We start from the raw sequence: 19,236 nt of genomic DNA, 5'->3' as shown, positions 1-19,236 counted from the left end.
TGTAATTTGAGGCTTACTATTTCTAAATGACGTCAGTAAAAATCTCTAATTAAATATATCATGACTTTTAAAAATTTAATTATACAGTTGACAAGTTAGAATTATTGTTACCGTCATATTGATATCGCAATGATACATAGTACTAAATTATCTATTATTATATCTAACGATTAAGTGTAATCAACTACAAATATAGCTGACGGTTGATATTTCGGCTTTTTGAGTATTAAATTGAAGTGTAACCCTCAAATTAGTGATTTATAGTGATGATTGATGTTTCACATATAATCACCTCAAAAAGTATGTATGTATATAAATGAATACGTACTTATATGATAATCATTTGTCATATATATCATCATATACTACATGACCAAACTACCCTTAAGAGGAATACGATAGACATGACCTTTAGGAATTTTGTTTTTTTCCTCTAAATGGATTCCTTGGTCTCTTTTAGCCTAATAGTGAGTGTTTTGAACATTGCGGTTATTTTAGTAAGATTTTTTTTAAGGATTCTTTTGAAGAAACTATTTTATATTTTAAAGTGAAATTTTTTTAATTAAACATATTTTAACTTTTTTTTTATAATGTTTACTCTTGTTTTAGAAATCGCTAGGCGCTAGTCGGGCAGTTGGAATGGGCCTAACACCTAGCGAAAAAATCGAAGATTAAACGGGATTAATCGGAGACTAGTTTTTGAGTTATTTTATTAAATTAATAGTAAATTAAAAATATATAGTACTAAATATATATATAATTATGTTTATGTGAAAAGAAAAATATCAAATAAAATATAAAGCTATAGTATTGTCTTTAAAATTACGGTAAAAATATAAAAACGTAATATTAAGAAAATAAATTATGATTTTAATTAAAAGTTTGTACATTAGTTATTGTAAAACATCATAAACTCTTAATTTAAATGTCTAAATAACAAATATATATATATATATACTTGATTTATATTTGGCTCCAAAAATAATCGGTATATACAAAATTATACGGGAATTAATCGGATTAGACGGTATAATCGGATAATCGATGTTAGGCGGGGATTAGTCATTAATCGAAGCGGAGAGAGTGGGTCTAGCGATTTTACGGGGCGTAATTAGTGCTAGGCGGAGATTTTTAAAACAGGGATGTTTACGGTACATTTGTTTTTTCCCTCTTGCAAAACTAGAGCTACTGTATCTATTTTACGCCGATTTAAACATCTGCTAAATTGGTACCTAGACAGTTAATGGAGGAAAAAAATAAAAATATAATTAGGTACTACTCTCTCTTTCCCTCATAGTTTGATGTTTAGGAGTTTTTACATATTTTAATAAAACAATAATTATTGATTTTAACTATATTATTTTTTCTTAGTAAAAATATATTATTTAATTTTAGACTAATAACAATTCAATAATTTAAATGTTTTCAATGATTACTTCTTGAAATTTACAAAATATTGATTTTAATTAATTAAAAATTATAGAAAATTTATCTTTAAAGGACAAAAAAAAATTTTCTAAAACATCCATGTAAGACAGAGGGAGTATTATAGATTGGGTTGAGAGCAAATGATTACTTGGGGTGGTGCAGTGCATCAAAGCTGATGATGTGGAGCTAATAAGTGTGAATTTATGGGCAAAGGAAACTAAAAAAAAAAAAAAAAAAAAAAAAAAAAAAAAAAAAAAAGGAAATCGAAAAGAGATAGAAACCATAATGAGTTAAGGCAGACATAGCCGCCAGTTTCAACTTCTCACTCCCATTTACAACTTCTCCTTTTGGGCAAGTTTTCTACTCCTACTCCATCAAAGCTCGTCTTAATCACCATTACTCTTGCTCATCATTAAGACCTTGAAGCCCACTATTTTCCAAATCTGATTTGGTGGAGGAAAATAATTAAATGCCCTTAATTGTGAGCAATTTAAGAGAATTAACGCTATTTCAGAATTTGCCTAGATAAACATACCATATGTATACACTCTGAAAATTGAAAGTATATGTGAGAAAATTCCAATTTTTAATAATTATGTGTAATTTAGTCCAATAATTAATATGATAGGATCGTGACCTTTGATTAGTACTACACTTACGAATGGACAATAAACTTAAAAGTATGGAAAGAATATTACCGATCTTTTCAACTTCCAATATAGTAAAATGAGATCTACAAGCAAAAGCGTGAGATCGTAGACAAAAAGACACACCAACGTTAATGACTCCGTTCATTTTCTATATACTGTTTGCTTAAATCAAATTTTCTTTCCTTTTTTTTGCTTGATATAATTATCATTTCTTACGAAAATTTATAAACAAAATTGGGAATCATAGGCGTTTGTAAAGGCGTTTAGTGATTTTATCATTATTGTGTATGATATTTGTTACTCTCTCTCATAAAGATTGATGTTTAGAAGTTTTTACACATTTTAAAAAAACAATGATTACTTAGTTTAAATATATTTTTTCTTTTGACTAAAGAGATATTATTTAATTTTAAACCAATAACAATTCAAACTTTTAAATATTTTCAATGATTAATTCTTGAAGTTTACAAAACATCAATCTTTGTAGAAAAAAACAATATCCCAAAACATCAATTTTTATGAAATAAAGGGAGTACCTTTTAATCCCCTCAAAATCACTTGTCAACTAGTATAAGTTAAAATCTAGTTAGATATCTACCTTACCATTGAGAACTAACTAGGAGTAATATTTATATTTTATAAAAAAAAAAGAAAAAAAAAGGGGAGCTTGGGGGAGGGGGGTACTGTAGAAACTATAAATAGGAATAGGATTGAGAAGAAGAAGTTTAAAAACTCTAGTATCAATCATGAACTACTCGCCTTCTCCAAACTTTTAAAACTCATCATAAATATAAAATAAAAACAAAAAAGTAGCCGGAAAAAAGAAGTCTATTTCTCTTTCCTTTTAAATCCAAATCCTATAAACCCTCCCATAGCTTCTCTGTTCTTTATTACTTATAACTCACGCTATATATATATATATATATAGACAGTCTCTCTATAAATGCTTCTCTTTCCTCTCGAATAATCTTTTCCTCACTTCTCTCATTTCCACACTTTTTATCTATCTATATATATATAATTGGGTTAAGCCCTATCTACTTCACTCTGCTTCTCAGTTATATCATCCTTCTCTCTCTCTCTCTCTCTGTTTGCTCTGTTTTTTATTCTCTTCCCTTTATCTTTCTCTCTGTGAAAGGCACAATTATGATGGTGGTGAGAGAGTACGACCCGAGCCGAGACTTAGCCGGCGTTGAGGACGTGGAGCGACGTTGTGAAGTTGGACCAAGCGGCAAGCTTTCTCTTTTCACCGACCTTTTGGGTGACCCGATTTGTAGGATCCGACATTCTCCTTCCTATCTCATGTTGGTAAGACATAACAAAACTTCCTTTTTTTACTTGTGTCTCTTCTTCTTCTTCTTCCTCCTCCTTGTCCGATTCTTAAGCTCAAAAAAAACCTAAAAGAAGAATAACATAGAGCTTCTTAAACTTCTCAAACCTTTGATTTATTCAAAAAAAAAAACCCCATTCCCATATTTGATTAAAGTTCGTTCCTTTTTTAAGTATCGTTTCTGACTCTTGATAAGATCAAAAGACTCACAGTTTATATTTATTACAAACTTTATTATTCAATTATTTTTAACATGATTGTAATAACCCAAAAAAAAAACAAAACATATGATAACGGAAAACAAAAATCAAATTTGTAACAGGTGGCGGAGATGGGTACGGAGAAGAAGGAGATAGTGGGGATGATTAGAGGATGCATCAAAACCGTTACATGTGGCAGAAAACTCGATTTAAAGCATAAATCCCAAAACGACGCCGTCAAGCCTCTCTACACTAAACTCGCTTACGTTTTGGGTCTTCGTGTCTCTCCTTTCCACAGGTACCGTTCCCTTCTTACTAATCACGCAACACTAATCATTATTATACTAATGTCATTAGTTTTTGGTTTATTAATATTGTTGCAGGAGACAAGGGATTGGGTTTAAGCTCGTGAAGATGATGGAGGAATGGTTCAGACAAAACGGTGCTGAGTACTCTTACATAGCTACTGAAAACGACAACCAAGCTTCGGTTAATCTATTCACTGGCAAATGTGGTTACTCCGAGTTCCGTACGCCGTCGATTTTGGTTAATCCGGTTTACGCTCATCGAGTTAATATCTCGCGAAGAGTCACGGTGATCAAATTGGACCCGGTCGATGCTGAGTCGTTGTACCGACTCCGGTTTAGTACAACCGAGTTTTTCCCGCGGGATATTGATTCGGTTCTCAATAACAAACTCTCTCTCGGGACTTTTGTTGCTGTGCCACGTGGAAGCTGTTATGGATCCGGGTCTGGATCATGGCCCGGTTCGGCTAAGTTCCTCGAGTACCCGCCAGAGTCATGGGCCGTGTTGAGCGTGTGGAACTGTAAAGACTCGTTTCGGTTAGAGGTCCGCGGCGCGTCGAGGCTGAGGCGCGTGGTGGCTAAAACGACTCGGGTGGTTGATAAAACGCTCCCGTTTTTGAAACTCCCTTCGATCCCTTGTGTTTTCGAGCCGTTTGGGCTTCACTTCATGTACGGGATCGGAGGGGAAGGCCCACGCGCGGTGAAGATGGTGAGGTCGCTGTGTGCTCACGCGCATAACCTGGCGAAGGAAGGAGGTTGTGGTGTCCTGGCCACGGAGGTAGCCGGAGAAGAGCCGTTGCGGCGAGGGATACCGCATTGGAAAGCGCTTTCGTGCGCCGAGGATCTTTGGTGTGTGAAACGGCTTGGGGAAGACTACAGTGACGGCGTTGTTGGTGACTGGACTAAATCGCCACCTGGCGTTTCTATTTTTGTAGACCCCAGAGAATTTTAAAAGTTTTTTTTTTTTTTTTTTTTTTAAACCCTACAGTTTTCTTAATGTTAAATTAGGGTCTTTAGTTCTAAGTTTGTTATTAGATCTTGATGGTTCTTTTAGTTTTTAGAATTAGTAATCTTTTTTTTTTTTTGCTTTTTGTTTTGTGGGTGTTTAAATTAGTGGTAAGAGGCAATATCTCCTACTTTTGGGTTTGTGTCTTCTTGTCTTGTAAATGGATCTAGCTTTTTAAGATACTTTTTTTCTGGCCAAAAACTAAAACGCCGACCTGATTGTTTTTATTTATTTATGAATAGAGATAATTTTCATGAACGCACTGATTCGTAGAGTGCTGTAATTTGTTCTCTAATTAAAGACTTAAGACGATGATGTGGAGGAAAAGAACTATTATGAAATAGGAGAATAACTGTATACACATTCTCTCTTAAGGGTAAATAAAATAGATATGATATATATATATATATATATATATATTAGTTTAGTTGTTTCTTTTAGGAGGGGGTTTTTGGATCTTAGTACTTTGCTAATTCGAGTTTGATCATATTGATAGAGATATTGGAGAATAGAAACACCTTTTGTGATATCGCCTAGCTAATCTTACGTGTAAATGACATGCATATCAATGTCATGGACCACACTTTTTCTCCAAATATGGTCCTAAAGATGTTCAACTGATAGATTTATATGTTTCTTTTGTTGGTTTGCGGTTGCATGATGAAACCTTTGAATCGGGGTTGAGAACGTGTCCTTGTCCGAAAGAGGTATTTTCGAGTCGAGAGCACCGATCGAGTCAGGGAAAGTTTATACTATAAGGTCCTTTGATCATCACATAATAAGACATGTGGATAACTCCAATCGAGGAGTTATACTTTGTGTGTGTGGATTAGATTTATGTTATAACGATTGGTATATTACATGTTTGTATGTTGACCGTAGGTTTGTTTTTAGTGTCGATAGTTAATTTATGATTACATTTTGTATTTCTTTGGCAATACATAAGTGAAAATGAATGTGTTACTAAACTTATATGTATGTAACAATGAGACGATATCTAGATGAAGTGAGTTCAACTAGTTTAAATGGTGTGGTTTTAATGTTATTGGATTCAACTATATGCCACATCACACATATACTATTAAAAGATATTTTTTTGTTTTAGATTTAGCTCGTAAAAGAAAATCTAATGGGAAATTAGGTTATAGTCTTCACGGAGTTCTCAAGTAGACGATCATGTGAATCTCAACTCTCAAGGATCCTAAAGCACTAGTATTAAAAAAAAGATAGAGAGAGAGAGTTATATCAAAATTTTAAGAATGGTAGTTTCTTCTCGATCAAATCAACGAGATCCGTATAATTTATATTAGACGTGACTCGTGTGAGTCCACAAAAGCACTAGGATAACAACACCTAAAGTGCAAAAACAAAAAAGCAAATGGATGATTAATTAAGTGTGTAAATGGTAACAGTGGTTGGGATGGAGAAATCCATCAGTGTATTAGATTTCTGTATTTTTAGTATGGTCAATAGATCGCAGCGGTCTAACTTTATTTTGTGAATAAAAATGGTCCGCAGTTAGTATGCTGTTGTGGTTTTGTTTCTATTTTTTCTTACCACATTACTACGAAATATAATTGATGAATGATAAATAAAAGACGGTTTAATTTACATATGAATTTGTCCATTCCAACTAATGCAACCATTCATATCCTAAATAGCGTACACATGAATATTTAAATAGCGTTATTTACAAATCTATCGCGAATGAAATAAGTTTTGGTTACGTTCAACTATATATGTTCTTTAAAAATCTACCTAAGATTTGTAACTCTTCGATTAAAGTGACAGATATTATAACACCCATTAAAATCAATCATTATGTGAAATCAGTTTGAAAGATATTCATAATTCATAGAAATGTGGGCGTGTTTCAGTGAGCAACACCCCACGCAAACATCTCATTCTCATCCATCCCCCACAAAAATCCGGGCGTGATATGTATTCGAATGGAATATTCATTATGCGAGTGCGTCCGTAAAGAAAATGATGTAACAACATTAGTGAACCTATATATAAAATATATGTATATTCTTTTTTGTTGTTTTCCAAAACAATATGTATATAGGATAAATTTTTTTAATGAAAAGAAAAGGAAACGACGAAGAAGATTTTCAGCACAATGACGGTGGTAAGTCATTTAAAGTGACATTTTTTTGTCGGTCTAGAATTATGGGTTACTTTAGCATTTTGTCATTTATCCAAATTTTTACGGGTAGCTTCCAAATAATTATAAATTTATAATGTCTGAACCAAAAAAAAAAGGTTTGCTGAATTTTTTTTCTAATGAGATTATTTTAGTTTTTGTTAAGATACTAAGATATATTTTCACCCCAAAAAGAAAAGATATTAAAATATTATTACTGCAATATAATTTTTACTTTTAACGTACTTTTCATTTATTTTATAAATTAAATATCTCGAATATATACAAATTTAATTCAAATTGATGTTAAACGACAATGGAAAAAATAGCTTCGAATGTTAAAAGGCTCGGAGATATGACATACCGACTTGGGCCTTAGTCCATAAATCTCGATACTTGGTTACTTGTCTGTACGCAAGTAACAAAATAACGTCAAAGACTTGCAAAAATTATTATGGTTTCCTAATTTGTAAAATCAACCATTTGTTGTTAATGATCTATTAACAAATTAATTTTCTGAAATTTGTAGCTCGTCACGAGTTTACTTATTAGAAGATGTTTTGTAAAGCAATTTAAAAAAAAAAAAAACTTATTCTGTTATTGTATAATCATAAAACACTATTTTTAAAAATTAAAAGAGAATTTAGATCTAATTTCTCCTTTTTATTATTATTTCAAGAACCTTTTTTTTGGTTTTAAACACTTCCATTTTAAAGTGACAACAAAGCAAAAAATAAAACCATACCTACTAAGGAAGAAAAACATCACAAAGAGAAGAAAATAGTAACATCTGAGAAATTGGATCTAGCAAAGAAAGAAATAAGTTAGTAATTTGGATGAACATTTTAGCACACCTAATTCATCTTTTTTTCTTAGCTTCTTGCTTCTTGCTCCTCCTGGGCTAATGTTTCTTGCTTGTGGAAGAAGAAGACTTAGAGTCATCATTAATAGAACCAGGACTCGAAGTCCCTGAGCTACTCATCATTTCTCCACTTCTCTCTTTACCAGACCAAAGCTTCGAGAACACTCTAGAAACTCCCAATCCTCCTCCTTTCATCAATTTTCCTTTGTTATTGTTGTTCTCCTGTTGATTCTTTGCGAGTTTTAGACTTGCTAATTCACCTCTCAAGGCTTTGATATCCTCTGTGTCCCAACACTCTGTGTCTTCTTGATCAGTAGTGTTCGTCGATCTCGAAGCCGGGATAATCTCTGGCGTGCTGTTCCCTGTAGATGATGATCCGTTGTTGTTGGCTCTTACCTGTTCAAAGAAGAGCACTTGCACCACCACACGCATTGGTAATCTCTCGTTTTGAACAGCGTGTGCGCATGCTTCTGCTGATAGCTTTCTACAGTCCATTAGCCTGCAGATTCTCTTCTTCTCGCTCTTGTTCATCTCCGGATGTTCCTGATAAGAGATCATCATTTCAAGAAAAGAAAAAAACAGAATCTTGATTAGTAACTTGATCAAATCTTGATTTTACACACTGAGTTGGTTCTTTTACCTTAAGGAACATGTCGATTGCGCGATAAACTCCATCATGAGACTGTCTAGGAAAGCTGGAGACCATATCCGCGAGTGAGAGGAACTTCTGAAGAGGCAAACTATCTGAATCCCTAGACTTTTCAGCTAAGTAAACATCGACAAGCTTTGCAACTGATGCTTTAGCGGTTAAATCATCCTCTCTCGGGTCACGTGATTTCAAGAAAACCTCAACTAAGCTGTGCATCAACTCAACATCATAGAGCAAAACATCACCCAAGTTAGCCTCATCTAACCGTTCACCAACTCTGTTCTTTAACCCGGTTACTTCATCACAAAAAAGAAAGATCGAAGCACGTAACAACTTAGTCAAGAAACTCGAAGAGACGCTGCGTTTCTCATCAGGTATCAGCTCAATGATCGAATCAGCTAAAGCTCTGTACTTGGCAAAGTCAGTGATCTGTACAGAACTGTTTTTGCTGAATCCAGGAATCCTTCTAAGCGCATACGCGTGCAACGCTTCTCCGATAACGTCTGCTGAAACGTTCCCTCTAGCTTCGATTGTTGCGACTGCTCGTTTATACAAATCGATATGAAGATCACAAAGATCCTCAACCCACCAGTCTCTAGGAACTGCCTGCGGTTTCCTCAATCCATTATCAAGATTCTTCTTCTTGCTGTAAGTATACGACCATTCGACTTTCGAAGTATCAATCGAAGCTCTTGAGGCGATCGAGTCTAGACAGCGTCCCGTTAGCTTCAACTCTTCAGAGTATGGAGACAGAGCTCTCGTGGTTTGAAGCACGATGATCGAATCTTTCCAGCTTTGGAGTATGCTCGAGTTCAAGAAAACCTCAATCTTGTAAACAAGATTCCCTTTTTCGACGGTTTCATACATTTCAAGAAACTCAGCGGCGCAGCGAGCAGCGACTACGTTGTAAGCGTTTAGAGTAACGGTCATTCCATAACAGAATTTAGCACAGATCTCGAATGAAGCAGGACCACCGGGTATATCTGCTATCTCAATCTCGTCTTCATGATGATGATGAATCTGATCGTCTTCATTTGATGACGATGATGTTGTTGTTGTTGTGATTAGCTTCTGCAACCTTGCGCTTTTCGACAGCAGCGGAAACTGAAAATATCAAAACTGTGATTAGGATACATATATAAGATACACTAAAGATTGAATCTTTTTTTTAAGTGTTGTGTACCTTGTGAAGATAGAATTTGACATCCCCAATGATGACTATAACATCTGTTGCTAAGTCACTTGCTACATACCTTTAAGAACCAGAGATTAACAAAAGTAAACTGTCAGAAAAAACAAACACAAAGATCCATATTGTTGAGATTTTAACAGATCAACTAAGCTGATTTTTTACCAAAAGAACCAAAAAAGAAAGAAAGAAGGTATAAGATTAAGAAACACAAACCTAGCATTGTCTCCTTCGGATTGAAAAGAATCAGGTTTGGATCCAAGTTTCATGAACTTCATGGTGAGAAAACTAATAGAAGAGAGGGATCTCAAGAAAGAAAAGACTTTAAAAAACTGTGTGTGTGTGTGTGTTATCACTCTCCCAAAAAGCTTTCTTGAGTCAGAGACTTAAGGAAACAAATGGTAATGGAGGAGTCTCACATCTCAAAGAGAACATTGAATAAAGAAAAAGAAAAAGATTATAGAAAAGATAAAAAAAAAACTTAGAGATGCACAAAACACCCACTCAAAGCTCGAATTTACTGACAACAGACACACACAGACAGAGATAAACTCTTTTAAAATAATCAAATTCTTTTTTTCTCAGTTTTCAAAGTGCTTCACACATTCACAAACACAGAAACACGTGAAACCCTTTTCTTATTTTTTTTAGAAGTCGACCAGACCAGACCACTGTGTGAAACTTTGTAATTCTTTAGTAGACAAACGAATCCAAAGCTTGTATCTTTTTGTGGTGGTGGTGGTGGTGATTGCAAAAGCGTCGTCGTTTAGTATAGTAGTAGTAACCCTGGCCCCTTGCAAGAATCAAGAAACAAAAAAAAAAACAGAGGAAAAATTGAAGATTGCCACTAATTCAATAGACAAGATGAATCAAATCTGTTTTGGATGTTTGCTAAAGAAAGAATCTAATGAATACAAAACTTGACATTAGTGGCAGAGGAGGTCGTTTATGGTACAAGAGGACCAAAAAAAAAAAAAAAGAGAGTTCTTTTTTTATTTACATCAAGAAGAATCGAATCATTCTTTAAACAAAACCCTAAGATCCTTCAACTGCAAGACTTCAAAATACAAAAAGAATAGCAAAATTGTCTAACCTACGAATTCGAAAAAGTTTCTATAATACCTTCGTAGTCTTCCTCAGACGCCAAGTTCAGTTCTTCTCTCAATCTGATTGAGCCACGCACCACTAGCACAAAAGTCTAATTGCTATATAACCCCTCTTCTTTCTCTCTCTCTCTCTCTCTCTCTCTCTCTCTCTCTCTCTGCGTATGAATAAAAGAAAGAGCCCCACACAAATTGAGCAAAGTATGAGCTGTTGGGTTGGTTCTTTCAACTTTTAAACCCAAGAACGCAAAATGCGCTACACACCAAAAAAACAAAACAGAGAAGCCTTTTTCCTCTCTTCTCGAGTTCAGGTTTGAATGATAAAAGATTCTTCTACCTTTAATTTTTTTTTCTTCTTAAACGATAAAACAGTGACCTTTCGTTATAAAAATCAATACTTTCTTTGAAATCGATAAAAAGAGGAGGAAGGAGCCAAACATTAAACTGAATGAAAGAGAGAGATGGAGACGAAGACGAAGAAGAAGAGAAGTCTTTTTTTTTTTTTGTGTGTGTTGTCTGTAGAAAGAAAAAAAAAAAAAAAAAAAGAAGGGCACGCGAAATCTGACAAAGCACTAACTTGGTGTGCCCCCTTCTCTTCAGACAAACTTACCTTCTTTTCAGGATATGTTTTCTCCTTTCCTTTTCATTATCTCTCTTTTTCCTTTTTTTCTACTCTCTGCTTTTTCTCATCAATCACATTATTATTTTTACTAATTATTTAGCTAAATATGTTAACAATAGTTTAAAATATTTATTTAGAATATAAATCTAACTTTTTTTTTTTTTTGAACTAAAAAATATAAATCTAACTAAAACCAATAATATCTCATATTTTGTTAATCTTACGATACTCGAGAGTAGAGAGGATCATTGTAACAATCTTATTATATTAATCGAGAATTACAAATATAAAACTAATATTAGAATGTGTAAAAAATTAGAATGAAATGCTATTAGAATTATTAAGGGTACTAAAGACAATTAGTCATCTAATTAAATATTAATTAGCATAAAACTAAAAATCAGTGCAACTAAATACCGATATATTTGCACCTGAAATATTTTCTATCATACTCTTTCTCTCCCATTTACACGAAGGTGAAGAAAACAATAAGATGAAAAGCCCCATCACAATCTACATGTAATTATGTTTCGATATTACTAACATATTATCATTAGAAAAAATTTCACATAACTAACATATTTAATTACTGCTAAAAAAGATTCTTAGCGATCAATTCAAACAAAGCATAACCATTGACAACGTACCCACCCGGTAAATAGAAGTAAAATACGGGACAATGATTTATCAGACTCTTCAAGTGGTAGATATAATTTCCACATAACTTGACTTATTTAACTAATTGTAAATGAATCACTCTGTTCATGCCATTTTTAAAATGTAGATGATTCAGAAGATTATGGTGAGCAAGTTTTCGATGATAGTAGTTAAGAAGCATGATCTAAAACAACATTATATAAATTCTGTAAAAAACATTTTTAACATACAAATTTATTATATATAAGCAAACAAAATTTATAATCACAAAAGATTATTAATAACATAAAAACAACAAAAATTATTACCAAAATTTACATCAAATAAAAAGTTTAGCCTTCGGTCTACCGCAAGTTAATACCTATCATTATGAATTTGTGAGTCAATCTAAGTATATTGATAAGCAATTAAAAAAAAGTCAAAAGAGTTTCTAAACCTATTTGGACCTAAACATATGTTTTTATTTTTTGTTGGGTCGTTGCAGAAAATCTTTTTGATTAGATTTACTTCAGTTTAATTTTGTAGATCCTCAAAGATTAATACTAGTTGAGATGCCAAAAGGGTGCGATCGATGCATGTGGCAGCCAATAAGAATCCAATGAATGCAAGCTAGCTTAAAGAAGCTAATTAAGAAGTCGATTCATTGCTCCTTCATCCTTCACATGGTTTTATACATCTCTCACGAATCTATTCACATCATCCAATAGATTTGCCTCTTCTAAGTTAATATTATTTTATTTGTTTTGTTGTCCTTTGATCAGATTCGATTCTACTACTTCTGAAACTTGCAGGCGATTGATAAAGCAAATGTCTCTACGTCATCATCATGGATAGTTGAATGATCAAATTAATTTATGGATCGATCGATCGACGTGTAGTTGTACTATTTTAAGAGTGTTATTAGGAATAAAATCTTGATGATATATTGAGTCTAAGTAAAAACTGTTTTAAGAGTTTTGTAAATAAATTCATAAGGGTTTTCTAAGAAATATTCGTGTGATTATAGCAACCCACATGGCCTAAGATTGCTAGGCAAGTGGCATACATTTCGAATTGCAAAATTAATAAACAAAAAAAATTAGGAACAAGAGCTAATGATGATTCTCTTTTGTGTATTTTTAACTTTTTAGTTGGTTTTAACATTTCTAAATATTTAGTTTTAATCAATATGAAACTCACCTTAATTTACGGCATGCAATATTTTCTAATTAATCAATGTGAACTAATATTATAATTTTATAATTGAATATAAGCGATATACAGTAATTGTTTTCCGGATGCATGTATGTATATATATTCTTACAAGCTTTGATCTCATATAGTATTATCTTCGGATGCGTTTGATATAATTTCTTATAGTAGCAACTAGCAAATGTAATGATTAGAACTAACATAAAATTTTTTATCAGAATTTTCTTTCCCAAAGTATTGAACGTTGTGAAACGATAGGGAAAGTCGAAAGCTACATGTTACCTAATTACAATATGGACGAGTACTCGTGTGATTATGGGAACCACCAAAACGTGGTCCATTCATCCCCCTTTTTAGCCAGCCTTTATCTCTTCTTCTTTTCTCCCCAAATCTCTATATTACTTCGTACCAAATTCTTTAATTCTTATTTTACAAAAGTTGTATGTGATTATCAAATTAAAGTGATCGATCATACTCATGGAATCCATGTAAATCGTTTTCGATAGTCGTCACTCGTTAGTCGTTAGCTTTGTTTTCAACCGAACGATTAAATTGGTACAAGAGCACGTTCATTCATTTGATAAGAAAAATCTATATTTCTTCTTTTATTTTTTTTATTTTTTTCTTTTGTGGTATATATCATTATCAGTATATCACACCACCTGTAATAATAAGAGATTGTAGGTTTACCCCGTTTTATTGTGTTGTCGAGTACATGTGTATCAAAAGTTTAGCTGTCAAACTCCACTTTAATTTCATGCCATGAGTCGAATTCCACGATATTGGTTTAGAGTTCTCTCTGGTCCTATTGATTAAGTTGACATTACAAGAAAAAGTTGTAATTGTATTACTATATAGCATAATTTTGTATTGGAAAGTACTTTAATTTGTTTTCTTTCGATCGTGTGACAATGACAGGATGCATGACAAACAGAGAAAAGTTATGGGATTCCAATATGCAATTTGCATGCTGATAAATAAATTGATGGGAAAGGCAAGGGTAACTACATATATATATATACTGTATAAAATCCAATCAGACCCATAATATCACCAATAACAAAATATCAAAAAAAATATAAAATTTATTGTTGCTTATTTTCAGAAAACCGAAATATGTAATGCTAAGTAAATAAATTTTATATAAAACTTTAAATTTCCTATAAAATTGAAGATTTTTTTCCCCAATACATATTATTTTTTTTTCTTGTTTTTTTTGTAGGCCTGGGCATAAAATCCGTACCCGAATATCCAACCCGGAACCCGACCCGAAAAACCGGGTTCGGGTTGGGTACGGGTTTGCCTATAAAATCCTATTGGATTCTATTTTCTAATACCCGTAGATTTGGGTTAGGATCGGGTAATACCCAGTACCCGTTTGGGTACCCATTAAACCCGAACATATAAACATATTTATAATATTTATCATTATTATAATGCAATTACCCCAAAATTATGATTATAATTTTGAATATTTCATTTAGTTTTATACCTAAATATCAAAAATAATCAAAATATCTAAAATATTTTGTTATGTAAGTCAAAATTTAACTAAATTTATTTAAATTTAACTATATTTTTTCGGGTACCCGGTAATTCGGGTACTAATCGGCTTCTAAAATTTGTAACATAAACCGACCGAACCCGATAGTACACAAACCGAACTGAACCCATATATCTAAAAATACCCAATAATTCTATTTTTCTAAACCCGTTTACCCGAACCCGAACGGGTTACCCGAATGCCCAACCTTAATTTTTTGGACAATTTTTTTTTAATAATATCATTAGATTCCTCTACGGCTCTACCCATAAATTTGCTGACATGAATATAACAGAAAATTATCTGTTTGTATATTTATTTATTTTATAATAAAAAGTAATCCTGATACTAGACGAATCTTCTGGGTGTAACAGAGGCTTAGCTCCTTGGCGGCAACAAGTGTGTGGTATGGTATAAAAAGAGGCAATTTTGAGTTTTTTCCTCAAAATCGAGAAAATTAGAAAAGTGAAATCCCCAAATCGATCTTCGTCGTGTAACTTCGCTCTCGTGAACAGAACAGAGAGATTGTTCTACGATCTACATCGATCTTTCCGTCCTGAAATCTTTTCTTTTTTTTTTTCAGGTAAGATTTGTTATTATCCAATTCCTAAGCTTTCGTATCTTTTTTTTTTTTTTTTTAATTTCGTGGATATAATTTATTAGGGTTTTGAATTCGGTCTTATAAGGGTGAAAAAAAATCTTGAATTGGGATGAATTAGGGTTTAGAGTTAGTGGGTTTGTACTGCAAAGTATTGTTTTGATATTGGTGAGGATTGTGATTGAAGAGTGTTTTTAGGTTTTGCGCACTAAGTGCTCGATGAATTGTCTAAGTCAGGTGTTCCCTTTTCCTTAGAACCGCTTTTTTTTTTTTTTTTTTTTTTTGGAAACAAAAAAACTTTAGTGTCTTGTCCTTGTTGTTTGTTCTCTAACTGTTTGGATTCTTCTCTGTCTCTCTTTAATCTTTTCCTTCTTCTGTGTTTGTTTTTTTTCGTCTTTTGAGATTCATCAAGAGATGCGTTTTTTTTTTTTATGTGTGTGTGTGTGTGTGGCAGTAAAGAGTCCCCTTTTCGAAGTTATTGTTCAACTGTTTATCTGATTCTTGTTTGTTTACACAGTTACTTTTATAGTTAAGCAGTGAGAATTCGAATCCATCTTTACATGTCCAGATTTTTGAATCTATGATCTATTTGTATGAATGATTATGCCTAAATCAGACTGTGGAATAAGACTTGTTTGGTAGAATGGTAGAATGAAACTCTTATGATTGGGGAGATTGTAGTTATAGTTTATCGTGTCGCTGATTGGATTTTACTTTCGATTTAATTCTGTAGAGAGTACCTAAACGATCACGAGATCAAGATCAACGGCATTCTCATTTTGCAAGAGAGTGAAATCATTTGTGAGGATGGACCCCCAACATACCGGTGATTTGTTGAAGTAATTATCATTTATGCAGGCTTCTTTGTTACCCATATAATCTTTGTGTATTTTAGTTACGTGTGTTGTTAACTGAATTCGTTTTTGATTGTCAAAAAGCCATTTGGAGAAGCAAAGTGAATTACTCAAAGAAGCTCATAAGACCATGTCACAAGAACTCCAAACACTCCAGGTATTATGAATTATAAAGAAACACTTTTGATGAGCTTGTTGTCTTGTAATTAAGGATCAGAGATCATTAAACCGGTGAATTTGATATTTTGTTTGCAGGTTGAACATGAGATGATGATGCGTAAACTCTATGAGCTAATGACCACTCATCGTTTAAATCAAAAGGTATGTTCTGTTTACTTTTCGCTAAAAGAGAGATTAGAGGATTGTGTGTTTGTATGCCTTTAAAATCTTGCTTTGATTTTTAGTGTCCTCCTACTGGACGTGGGATATTATTATTTGCATGCCCTCATAAGTATCCGCGTACTGCTTACTAAGCGAACTTGGTTTTGCAGAAAATGGAGGAAACTCAAACTCAAAATGTGTTGGAGGGAAGAGAAACAGTTGAAGATTCTCTATCAACACTAACGATTGGTGATGAAGAAGAACATTGAAGAACTCCACTAGTCAGAATAGACCGGGCCGGTTTGGGCCGGGCTTGAAAGGGAAGATCTTAGTAGGTTCGGAAGAGAGGTTTGTGTTCAGATACTGTATTTTTGAATCTCGGTTCTATTTTTACAAAGAATCTGTAACCTATGTCCATATATGTATAAATATGCAATTTCTGTAATCTAAAAGCGATAAAACAATGTCATAAAGTAACATCAATTGCCTGCAAAAAGAATGGAGATCCTCCTATTTTCTTAGTGCTCAAAACATTCTTCACTAAAAGTTTCCATCTTTTCTCATCTTTCCTGCTCTGTGTCTTCATCCTCTCCTTGAAATTATTGCAAAGAGGGACTTTACACTGTTCCGAGTCTACGCAAATACGGGAATGAAGCTCAAGAAGCTGCCACATTCTCTTGCAGCGGCTGCAACCACCAGGGATTGATCTTAGTTTGCATACCGCTAAATGTTTTAACAGCTGCTCTAAACCGTTGCACGCTTGAAATCCGCAAGAGACATGAGGGGTTTCGATCTTTGTTGGGCCTATTTCTCTGCATCCATCTCTACATATATGAACAAAAGCCTCCATTGCATCATACAACTGTGTGTAAGTCTGTATCTCTTTCTGTTTCCTGTTTCTTTGCTTCACACACTGCAAAAAGACATCATTTGAAACGAAAACTCATCAGAAAACTGTGGAAGTATATGTATCTTTTAGGGTGCAGGAGTTTGGTGTAATTATTACATTAAGCTCGTAAGCGACAGAGCGTAAGAGCTCTTTCTGGAGTCTAGGATGGCTCTCTTTCATTGCTAGCCATCCTTGAGAAGTAGAAACTTCTTCAAAGTTCTTGAGAATCATTCTGTGACATAGAAGACCAAGACGAGGAGCATCACAGAGAAGAGCTAGCTGAAACACATCGATCACATTCTCTTTGTTGAGCAAAAACTTTTCGAATTCTGACTCGCACACTCGTTTCAGATGCGGAACAACGTAGACATGTGACAACACAAGTAGATGCACTGCGAAATCTTCCATATCTTGTTTCTCATAGCTGCAAAAACAGAGGAAAGAGATTAAGTAATGTAATTATAATTATAACCAAAAAAATTTCCACAATTGTTTGGATTAAGGGCAAAAGGTAATTAATTAATTTACCAAGAAGAGTATAAGAATCGAATGAAAACTCGAACAGCGTCGTGTGGAACACCGAGGATTGAGATAGATTTACGATGAGGTCTTCTCTTATCTTGCTTCATCATTCCTTTGATTACATCTGAAGCCATTCCCTGATTACAAGAAATGATAAATCTTAATTAAGATTCAATTAATGATATATATAATTTTTTATAAGTATTTAAGATTAATAAAATGTTTTGTGAGGAACTTACGATGACATTAGAATGTGCGTAGACCAAACCATTATCATCCGTATGAATCAAAACATCAGCTCCATGAGCTTCGTCGAACATACGATCCCATGAATCTCTTGTAGCTTTAGAGACAAAGCTTTGACAACTTGTTCTTCGCGTAAACAGATCCGTTGACTTTAGTACTACTACCGGATAAGGCGGTGGTGATGGTGGTCCTCCTGAAACTTTTTCCGATGAGATGTTCTCCATATATATATCTCAGTTTTTAGAGATCTAAAGAGAAAATGAGGTGAGGTGTTCAGATTTTATTTTTTAAGAGAATTGTGAGTTATAATTGGTTGGAAATCGAAAAAACTGTGAACTGTGTAAAACAGAGAGGATTGTATCAAATAGATAAGTAAGTGCTGATTCATATACACGTCGGACGAACTTTCTTAATCACTCACTTTTTAATTTTATTCTCTATCCATTTTTATTTCCTAGTCTGAATACATTTATATCCAAGTATTTACACAATTAAAATAGGAAAAAGATAATCAAATATTCAAATATTGGCTTATATCCAGATCTATTATTCTTTATTTGATTTAATTATCCACTGATTAAGCTAGTGGTTGGCGACGACGTGTACTTAGAATACAAATATTTACTTTTTTTTTTTTTTAATTCGATAGTTCACATAAGATATGTGGTTGTCATAACATTAGATTGGTAATTCAAAGTTTCAAGCGGTACAAACTAAAGTATAAACGGATAGAATAAACAATAGTATATAAGTGTGGTTAGTATTAAAAACGGATGAGATAGATAGATCATTGATAAATTAATCCACATGACTCTTAAAAATGTATAAAAAATCAACCAAAACGTTAATATTCAAACCGCGTTTCAAATGCCTTGTTTTGGGTTGGTGGACGGTCCAAAGCGGTTCACAAAACAAAACATGGCAA

At 33.3% G+C, this 19,236-nt stretch overlaps 4 protein-coding genes across 8 annotated transcripts; 2 read left to right on the top strand and 2 right to left on the bottom strand.

Moving 5' to 3' along the window:
- The first annotated feature begins 2,805 nt into the window (after positions 1–2,805).
- On the top strand, positions 2,806–5,120 carry LOC104721003 (putative N-acetyltransferase HLS1). Its single transcript, XM_010438906.3, has 3 exons — positions 2,806–3,386; positions 3,731–3,906; positions 3,992–5,120. Exons 1-3 carry the CDS (start codon positions 3,225–3,227, stop codon positions 4,863–4,865), a joined length of 1,212 nt encoding a protein of 403 aa, XP_010437208.1. The 5' UTR covers positions 2,806–3,224; the 3' UTR covers positions 4,866–5,120.
- Positions 5,121–7,707: 2,587 nt separating this feature from the next.
- On the bottom strand, positions 7,708–11,458 carry LOC104721002 (phototropic-responsive NPH3 family protein NPY5). 3 transcript variants are annotated; one of them, XM_019233057.2, is made up of 5 exons: positions 10,888–11,458; positions 9,982–10,558; positions 9,760–9,829; positions 8,568–9,680; positions 7,708–8,470 (listed from the first exon to the last, which is right to left on the bottom strand). In XM_019233057.2, exons 2-5 carry the CDS (start codon positions 10,041–10,043, stop codon positions 7,967–7,969), a joined length of 1,749 nt encoding a protein of 582 aa, XP_019088602.2. In that variant the 5' UTR covers positions 10,044–10,558; positions 10,888–11,458; the 3' UTR covers positions 7,708–7,966. The 3 variants fall into 3 exon arrangements, with proteins under 3 accessions (XP_019088602.2, XP_019088603.2, XP_087327729.1); XM_019233058.2 differs by having other exon boundaries at positions 9,982–10,551; XM_087471603.1 differs by having other exon boundaries at positions 9,982–11,458.
- Positions 11,459–15,149: 3,691 nt separating this feature from the next.
- LOC104720999 (uncharacterized) lies at positions 15,150–17,185 on the top strand. Of its 3 annotated transcripts, none has more exons than XM_087471602.1 (5): positions 15,150–15,464; positions 16,213–16,318; positions 16,418–16,490; positions 16,589–16,654; positions 16,825–17,185. In XM_087471602.1, exons 2-5 carry the CDS (start codon positions 16,287–16,289, stop codon positions 16,921–16,923), a joined length of 270 nt encoding a protein of 89 aa, XP_087327728.1. In that variant the 5' UTR covers positions 15,150–15,464; positions 16,213–16,286; the 3' UTR covers positions 16,924–17,185. The 3 variants fall into 3 exon arrangements, with proteins under 3 accessions (XP_087327728.1, XP_010437203.1, XP_010437202.1); XM_010438901.3 differs by lacking the exon at positions 15,150–15,464 and adding an exon at positions 15,839–16,015; XM_010438900.3 differs by lacking the exon at positions 15,150–15,464 and adding an exon at positions 15,872–16,125.
- LOC104721000 (BTB/POZ and TAZ domain-containing protein 5-like) lies at positions 17,004–18,755 on the bottom strand. The gene is made up of 4 exons (XM_010438903.3): positions 18,305–18,755; positions 18,072–18,202; positions 17,661–17,967; positions 17,004–17,567 (listed from the first exon to the last, which is right to left on the bottom strand). The coding sequence occupies exons 1-4, from the start codon at positions 18,533–18,535 to the stop codon at positions 17,121–17,123; spliced, it is 1,116 nt and encodes a 371-aa protein (XP_010437205.1). The 5' UTR covers positions 18,536–18,755; the 3' UTR covers positions 17,004–17,120.
- Between the last annotated feature and the right edge of the window lie 481 nt (positions 18,756–19,236).

This window comes from Camelina sativa, chromosome 11, assembly GCF_030686135.1.
Source record: "Camelina sativa cultivar CO46 ecotype springtype chromosome 11, ASM3068613v1".
Lineage (NCBI taxonomy): Eukaryota > Viridiplantae > Streptophyta > Magnoliopsida > Brassicales > Brassicaceae > Camelina > Camelina sativa.
Note: the sequence above shows the minus strand (reverse complement) of the source record. Positions and strands in the feature narration are given on the sequence as shown.

What these genes read in the sequence shown, in the direction of transcription:
- LOC104720999 (XM_087471602.1), top strand. Translation starts at nt 16,287, where the DNA reads ATGGACCCCCAACATACCGGTGATTTGTTGAA. An exon ending in CATACCGGTGATTTGTTGAA is followed by an intron (nt 16,319 to 16,417) that starts GTAATTATCATT and finishes ATTGTCAAAAAG; the next exon opens with CCATTTGGAGAAGCAAAGTG. An exon ending in CTCATCGTTTAAATCAAAAG is followed by an intron (nt 16,655 to 16,824) that starts GTATGTTCTGTT and finishes TTGGTTTTGCAG; the next exon opens with AAAATGGAGGAAACTCAAAC.
- LOC104721003 (XM_010438906.3), top strand. Translation starts at nt 3,225, where the DNA reads ATGATGGTGGTGAGAGAGTACGACCCGAGCCGAGACTTAGCCGGCGTT. An exon ending in CTCCTTCCTATCTCATGTTG is followed by an intron (nt 3,387 to 3,730) that starts GTAAGACATAAC and finishes AATTTGTAACAG; the next exon opens with GTGGCGGAGATGGGTACGGA. An exon ending in CGTGTCTCTCCTTTCCACAG is followed by an intron (nt 3,907 to 3,991) that starts GTACCGTTCCCT and finishes ATATTGTTGCAG; the next exon opens with GAGACAAGGGATTGGGTTTA.
- LOC104721002 (XM_087471603.1), bottom strand. Translation starts at nt 10,043, where the DNA reads ATGAAGTTCATGAAACTTGGATCCAAACCTGATTCTTTTCAATCCGAA. An exon ending in TCCGAAGGAGACAATGCTAG is followed by an intron (nt 9,830 to 9,981) that starts GTTTGTGTTTCT and finishes TGGTTCTTAAAG; the next exon opens with GTATGTAGCAAGTGACTTAG. An exon ending in CAATCGACATGTTCCTTAAG is followed by an intron (nt 8,471 to 8,567) that starts GTAAAAGAACCA and finishes ATCTCTTATCAG; the next exon opens with GAACATCCGGAGATGAACAA.
- LOC104721000 (XM_010438903.3), bottom strand. Translation starts at nt 18,535, where the DNA reads ATGGAGAACATCTCATCGGAAAAAGTTTCAGGAGGACCACCATCACCA. An exon ending in CGATTCTTATACTCTTCTTG is followed by an intron (nt 17,968 to 18,071) that starts GTAAATTAATTA and finishes CTGTTTTTGCAG; the next exon opens with CTATGAGAAACAAGATATGG. An exon ending in CTGTCGCTTACGAGCTTAAT is followed by an intron (nt 17,568 to 17,660) that starts GTAATAATTACA and finishes GTCTTTTTGCAG; the next exon opens with TGTGTGAAGCAAAGAAACAG.